The sequence below is a fragment of the Ipomoea nil genome, unplaced genomic scaffold, assembly GCF_001879475.1.
Source record: "Ipomoea nil cultivar Tokyo-kokei standard unplaced genomic scaffold, Asagao_1.1 scaffold1149, whole genome shotgun sequence".
NCBI classification, from domain to species: Eukaryota; Viridiplantae; Streptophyta; class Magnoliopsida; order Solanales; family Convolvulaceae; genus Ipomoea; species Ipomoea nil.
Window position 1 is genome coordinate 2157019 of NW_017617577.1, and position 7758 is coordinate 2164776.

Genomic DNA, 7758 nt, shown 5'->3' on the forward strand with positions numbered 1-7758 from the left:
CCTCGACTTAGAAAATGTTAATCATTTTGGTCCTCCGTTAGATCAGGCGTTAGAAGTTCGTTAAATTGGAGGGCATTAATGGTATTTTGCATGAGAAGACTCATTTCCAATTAATTCAGAGAGGCGGAGAAACTTGTGCGTGAGTATGAAGCGTGAATCTCATCATTTGTTTGGTCACTATTATTTTGGCTTCAAAAGCCGCCCAAAGAGGGAGGTGGTTGGTGATGGCGGTGACCTCTCTCATGCTTCTGGCGATCTCTGTTTTCCTAGCGATCAGGGCAGATTGTGGGTCCTTCTCCAGCTTTGGCTAGCAGCACTACAACCCTCGTTTCCCTCACGTCTGACGCGAACAGAGCTCCTCCGACGTGCAACGACGACCGACAACCCCTGTTCTCTTAGCTTAGTAGCAAATTGACGTCGAAGCAGCAAGATCTGGCGACCTTGAGTTCTGCTCCGGCGACTACATCAGTGAACTCCAGTAGCGGCGATGGTCTCCAGTGGTGCAGTAGCAAATCTAACGAGGCTCAGCAACTCCTCTTGGCTTCTTGAGGCAGATCCAATGGCGGTAGCAGCAACTGATCGTCTCGACATGGCAAAACTCTTCGCTTCTCGAGGCGTCAGGGCCACCATTATCACCACCCCGCGAAACAAGCACGTTTTCTCCGACTCCATCGTCAAAGCCACACAACTTGGCCATCGAATCCAAATCGTCGTCCTAGATTTTCCAGTCGCCCAGGCTGGCTTGCCGAAAGGTTGCGAGCGGCTAGATCTAGCATCGGACAATGCGGTCCCGAATTTCCATGCAGCCTATGCGATGCTGTAGGAACCCTTGGAACAGCTATTGCAGCAACATCGACCGGATTGTCTTATACTTGACATGTTCTTTCCTTTGGCGACCGATGCGGCGGCGAAATTCCATGTTCCAAGGTTGGTTTTTCATAGCACAAGCTATATCGCGTTGTGTGCTTGGTATAACCTCCGAGTTTACGATCCGTTCAAGAATGTGTCGTCGGGATTGTGAACCAATCCCCATTCGATGACCATTGCGAAGGATTCCCAGGAGCTTTACAGTAAAGGAGTGGAAATGGTTAATAAATAAAATATATGAAATTACCTTTTTGTCCTTAAATCTAACAGCTTATGGATGGAATTTTAACGGATGACCAAAATGGTTAACATTTTCAAAGTCGATGACTTAATTGGGTAAGAAAAATTGTCGAGAACCAAATTGACAATTTCACAATAGTCGATGGGCCATTTCGGTAATAAACTCATATTAAATTTACATAAATATAATTAAAGGTTGATTTAGCTTAGATGGTAAGGTATTTATGTTTTCCCTTAATGTTATGGGTTCAAATCCTACAAGCATGAATTTATTTGTAACATTGTGTTTTTTAATTCGAATGAAATTTTTATTTTTTAACATTGTGTTTTTTAAATTTTATTTTTTAATATTAATAGTGATATTAGTGATTTATAATATGTTTTCTATTGGAACTATTTTAGTTAATTAATTATATTTCATATTTTGTGGAATTTGTGTTTGTATTGTGTTTTTTTTCCTCGTTTTTAATATTAATAGTGATATGAGTGTTTTATAATATGTTTTCTATTCAAATTATTTTATATAATTAGTTATATTTTATATTTTAATTTGAATATTTTTCTATCTCATTTTGATGTATTTTAATTTTTCATCCTAATTAAAAATATTTATGACTTGACTTTTAAGTATTTTTTTTCAAAATATCTCACTAGTTTTTAATTTTTCGCCCCCATTGACAAAGATTTCTGGATCCGCCCCTGATCATAACATTATTATAGCATGACTTTTTTTTAGTCATCTCTCAATAAATATGTTTAAATGAAACTAAAAATAACATTATATATATTGTTACCTTCGATTTGTTTTTGTTTCTTTTATACTTAACAATTAAGGAACATGCCAATGACCTTGTGGTCTAGTGGCACCAAGTGGCAAATTATGTTGTAGACTCGAGTCTAAAAATACACAATTTACATACTGAGTGTTCACAATTTTTATATACTGAATGTTCACAATTTTTATATACTGAATGTTCACAATTTACATACTGAATGTTTACAATTTACATATTGAATGTTTACAATTTTATATACTAAAAAATCACAATTTACAAACTAAATGTTCACAATTTAAATTGTGAATATTCAGTATGTAAATTGTGAATATTCAGTATATAAATTGTATATTCTGATTCGGGTCCACCTTACAAGGTGAACCCGGGTCCATGGCTAACTATTGGCACCAAGTTACTCCCCTATATGAGAGATTGTGGGTTTGAGTCCCAATGGAGTAGTTATGAACATATACTACATTGTAACAAAGTGAGTAATACTTAAAACAACTACAGAACATACTTATCTACATGTATCAATATTTTGCACAAAAACATATCACATATTCAACCAACTCCACAAGAGCTCAACGCACAACGCGTGGATGCATTTATTATTTAGGAATAAGGGTCAAATAGGCTATTGAACTGCATGTTATCACTGCGTGGCCGGACAGATCCAAATTCCCTTGCCGAGTTCCAGGCCCTGGATACTGAGTTAAGACAGCTAGAGGTTCAGGAGGATATTTATTAGAGATAGAGGGCCAAGCAACATTGGCTTTGTGGAGCTGACGCCAACACAAAGTTCTTTCATAGGTATGCCTCCAACCGTAAACGTAAGAATTCTTTATCTAAACTTAAGAATGTTGGGGGAGACTGGGTGGAGGGTGATTCTATGAATGTCGTTATCTTGGAGTATTTCCAAACTATTTTTAAATCAAGCAGTCAGCCAGCGGCTGCGGATCCGTTTTTTGCCTCTATTTCACCACGTGTAACTGTAAGTCAGAACGAGGACCTTCTCTGGCCTTTTGTGCCTGAGGAGGTTAATGCAACTCTGTTTTCTATGTTCCCTGACAAGGCCCCGGGTCCCGATGGGATGAACCCTGGTTTCTTTTAGCATTTCTAGGATGTGGTAGGGGGGATGTATCTGTTTTTGTGCTTAATTGTCTGCACTCTGGGTCCTTTCCTAAGGGCCTCAATGAAACTAATGTTGTACTGATCCCCAAAAAGAATCAGCCGGAGTTGGTGTCCGATCTTAGGCCTATTGCTTTGTGTAATGTGGTTTATAAGATCATGACCAAAATGATTGCTAATAGAATGAAGCCCCTTTTGGAAGATTTAATCTCAGAGTCTCAGAGTGTCTTCATCCCGGACAGACTTATTACTGACAATATTCTTATAACTGCTGAGGTGGGCCACTTTTTGAACAGAAAAAGCAGTGTGGCAAGGTGGGTTGGGGGGCGCTGAAACTGGATATGGCCAAGGCCTATGATAAGATGGAATGATCCTTTCTTCGTAACATGCTTATGGCGCTGGGCTTTAATGTAAGGTGGGTTGACCTGATTATGCTTTGCGTTACGACTGTGTCGTATAACACCCTTGTTAATGGATCCAGGGGTGGTAAGGTAATGCCCACTAGAGGCTGAGACAGGGTGATCCGCTATCTCTGTATCTTTTTATTATTTGTGCGGAAGGTATGTCTCTATTGTTGCAACAAACACAGGAGCATGGTTTGATTCATGGTTGTAGGGTGGCTAGAGGGGCCCCGGCTATCTCTCATCTTTTCTTTGCTGATGATAGCATGTTGTTTTTCAAAGCAAATTCCCAGGAAGCAGGTGTTGTAAAGAAGTGTTTACAGGATTATGAACGGTTGTCTGGTCAGTCAGTCCATTATCAGAAATCTAATATTTGTTTCAGCAAGGATACTGGGGCAAAGGACTCAAGGGCGGTGGTGGCAATTTTAGGGGTTACCCAGGGACCTAATTTTGGTAAGTATTTGGGCCTACCTTCATTTGTGAGAAGGAATAAGAAGCTGGTTTTTAATTATATTGAGGAAAAAATTAAGCAGAGAATTGGCTCATAGAACAAGAAGTTATTATCTCAGGCTGGTAAGGAAATACTCCTGAAAAGTGTGGCTCAAGCAATGCCCACTTTTTCAATGAGTGTTTTTTTGCTCTCAAAATCTTTATGTGGTGCTATTGAAAGAACCATAAATCGTTATTGGTAGGGAAAAGGAGATGTGAATGGTGGTGATATTCATTAGGCCTGTGCACAACCCGACCCACCCGTTCAAACCGACCGACCCGACGACCGAGAGAGACCAACCCGGAATAACCCGAACCCGACTCTCATTACCCGATCCGCCATGCAATACGGAGTCGGTTTAGAAGGTTCGGGTGGGGTATACAATTTTGCCAACCGACCCGTCCGAATACCCGAACTATTCTAGGGTTCCCTAAGGCTTTGTATTAAACGGCGTCGTTCCATCAATGTATATATACATGCCTTCCAACACTTGGTCTTCATTATCTCATCTGCGCAGCTGACCTAGGGTTTGAGATCTGAGATCGCATCTCTCATTCTCTCGACTCTCAACTCTCTCAGACTCTCAACTCTCCCAGACTCTCACTCTCTCAGACTCTCAGAGTCTCACTCTCTCAGAGTCTCAGAGTCTCAGTCTCTCAGAGTCTCAGTTCTCTCAAAACTCATCAGTCATCTCTGATTCTGTAAATCCGTAAGGTAAATCTCTAATCTCTTAATCTCTAATATCTTAGTCTCTATTTCTCTAATCTCTAATCGCTTACAGTCTTACTCTCTAATCTGTAATCTCTAAATCTCTAATCTCTTAATCTCTATTGTCTAATCTCAGGGTTCTCAGAATCGAAGCGTTGCAATCTCTTATCTCTAATCTCTTACTCTCTGTCTCTGAGAGTCTAAGTGGTGGAAGCCGTGGTGAACTGGTTATTAGAAGCCCTTGTTCTTCGGGGATTATTTGGGAGAAATCAAGTAAATCGTAAACCCTAGTTTATATTAAGAAAATGTTTGTGACTTTGTGTTATATTATATTATTATGATGATATGTGGTGAATATTTTGAGAAAGCAGTGTGAAATCGAAAACCCTAGTTTTATATATCTTCATTTATGTGAGATACTGAGATGTATTGTGTTCTGACTTTTCTACAATGAGTCTGTGATGAATATTTGGTGATATATTCATATATTATGCTATTTGTTGGTGGAAGCCTTTTACAAACTAATTTCTAAGTGTTGATTTTGTGAAATCTGGATTTTATTCCATGCAAATTTGTAATCTACCAATCCGAGTTAAAGGCTAAAATGTGAAATCTCCAGTGTGGGAATTTTCATTTATTGGTGGAAGCCCTTAACTCAAATCCAGATAATGATGATCTGGACTGAGTTCCTGAATCTGGATTTGTTTGTATAATTGTATATGTTATTATGTCTATCAGTTTATGGATGTATAACCCTTAATTGCTAATTGTTAAATCTGGAAAAATGATGACACAAACTACTATGTCCATGTGTCTGATTCTGGATATCTTTGTATGTTTAATTGTTTATTATGTAATTTATGTGGTAGTTTTAGTGTTAATGTGTTATGTCACACTCACACAAACTGAAAAGTGAAAACTGGTACCCATCTTTGTAGATGGAAAGTGCCACTCAAATGACTCAATCTGGACTTCCACCCTCAACTGAGGAGGGGCCTGGAGGAGTAACCCAAGGCACTGAGACAAATGCTCCTCAGCAGCCTGAGGTTAATCCTGCTGTTCCTGCACAAAAGAGGAAGAATGTGGAGTCTAGATCTAAGGTCTGGGAACATTTTGAAAAGATATATGATTCTGAAAACAAAGTAGTAAAGGGGAAATGTATATACTGTGCTAAAGTCTATCACTGTGAGAGTAAAAAGCATGGTACTACCTCTTTAAGAAATCATATGTTGGCTTGTCTAAAAAATCCACATTCTAAGGAGACTAGGCAGTCACTGCTTACTTTCACTGCTATGACAACATTTGATACTCAAGGGGGTGGGGGTTCTGAAGGGGTTGTTGGGGAGTTAGGGACTTGGGTTTTCAATCAGGAAGCCATTAGGAGGGCATTATGTGAGATGATAATTATTGATGAGCTTCCATTTAGGTTTGTGGAGGGGCAAGGTTTTAAAAGGTTTATTTTGGTTGCTTGCCCTAGATTTTGTATACCTTCTAGGTGGACAATTTCAAGGGACATTTACCAAATTTACCTTGATGAAAGATTAAACCTCAAGAAGCTGTTTAGACTTAACACTCAAAGGGTCAGTTTGACAACTGATACCTGGACCTCTGTGCAGATGATCAATTATATGTGCATTACAGCCCATTTCATAGATGATCAGTGGAAGCTGAATAAGAAAATCATATCCTTTGTCCCTATTTCTTCTCACAAGGGTGAGCATATAGCCAAGGCATTAGAGAGTTGTTTGATTGACTGGGGGATTAGGGATGTTTTTTCTGTCACTGTTGATAATGCTTCTTCCAATGATACTGCTATTAGTTTTTTTAAGTCCAAATTGTTGTCATGGGGTGCAACCACTGTTAGGAGTAAGTACATTCACATGAGGTGCATAGCCCACATTTTAAACTTGGTGGTCCAGGATGGGTTAAGGTTTGCAGATAGTTCTGTTAAGAAGGTGAGGGATTCTGTTAAATGGATGAGGAACTCACCTGCAAGACTCAAAAAAATCAGAGATCTTGCAGAACTGCTTGGGGTGGAAGCCAAAAGTTCTTTACAACTAGATGTTCCAACAAGATGGAACAGCACCTACATGATGCTTAGCACTGCCATACAATACAAGGCTGTGTTTGATGCATATTCATTGAATGAGCCCTCATTTGTTGCTGATCTGGGTGATTCTGTCCTTTCTTTTCTTGACTGGACTTCTGTTGAATGCTTGGTAGTTCTGTTGAAAGGGTTTTATGAGATGACAATTAGAATCTCTGGTTCTCTATATGTCACCTCTAACAGTTTCTTCAGTGAGATATCTGATTTGAGTTGCATGTTGAGTAGCATGATTGTTGCTGGTAGTGCTACAGAGGTAATGATTTTATATTTTTATCATTTTCAGTGGTTAATCTGATTATTTATGATTTTGTGTATGGCTATTTGTATTTAATTCAATGTTTTTTAGGTTATGGGATCCCAAATGAAAAGTAAATTTGAAAAGTATTGGGGAGATCCTGAAAAAATGAATTCCTTGATCTTCTTTGCAAATATCTTGGACCCAAGAGATAAGTTGGAATATATGACATACCAGTTTGATGAACTGTATGGTAAAGAGAATGGGAAGAAGTGTTTAGAGAATGTCCAAGCTGCCATGGTAGAATTGTTTGGTGACTATGCAGCAACCTACTCTGTCAATGTGCAACAATCATCTTCTGATTCATCTTCTGGTAGCCAACCAGATGTGCTTCCTATCCAGTCTCATGCCACAATTGGTAGACCTCAAAATATGTTAAAGAACAAACTAAAAAGGCAAAAATTGGAGGCTAGTGGAAGCTATAAAGAAACAGAACTTCAGGTTTATTTAAGTGAAAAAAATTGTGGAGGACACTCCTGACTTTGATATCCTTAGGTGGTGGAAGCTAAATAGTGAGAGGTTTCCTACTCTCTCCAAAATGGCAAGGGATATCCTAGCAGTTCCTATTTCCACTCTAGCCTCAGAAAGTACATTTAGTACTAGTGGGAGGGTTTTAGATGCATTTAGGAGTTCTTTAACTCCAAAAATTGTGGAGGCCTTAGTATGTGCACAAGACTGGATGAGGTTACCAAATCAACCAGTTAAGGTTGAGGAAAATATTGATGATGTTGAAAAGCTTGAAC

At 39.0% G+C, this 7758-nt stretch overlaps 1 protein-coding gene across 1 annotated transcript; it reads left to right on the forward strand.

Moving 5' to 3' along the window:
• Positions 1-6229: 6229 nt before the first annotated feature.
• On the forward strand, positions 6230-7495 carry LOC109183659 (zinc finger BED domain-containing protein RICESLEEPER 2-like). Its single transcript, XM_019333715.1, has 2 exons — positions 6230-6973; positions 7067-7495. Exons 1-2 carry the CDS (start codon positions 6230-6232, stop codon positions 7493-7495), a joined length of 1173 nt encoding a protein of 390 aa, XP_019189260.1.
• The last annotated feature ends 263 nt before the right edge of the window (positions 7496-7758 follow it).

What these genes read in the sequence shown, in the direction of transcription:
- LOC109183659 (XM_019333715.1), top strand. Translation starts at nt 6,230, where the DNA reads ATGATCAATTATATGTGCATTACAGCCCATTTCATAGATGATCAGTGG. An exon ending in TTGCTGGTAGTGCTACAGAG is followed by an intron (nt 6,974 to 7,066) that starts GTAATGATTTTA and finishes AATGTTTTTTAG; the next exon opens with GTTATGGGATCCCAAATGAA.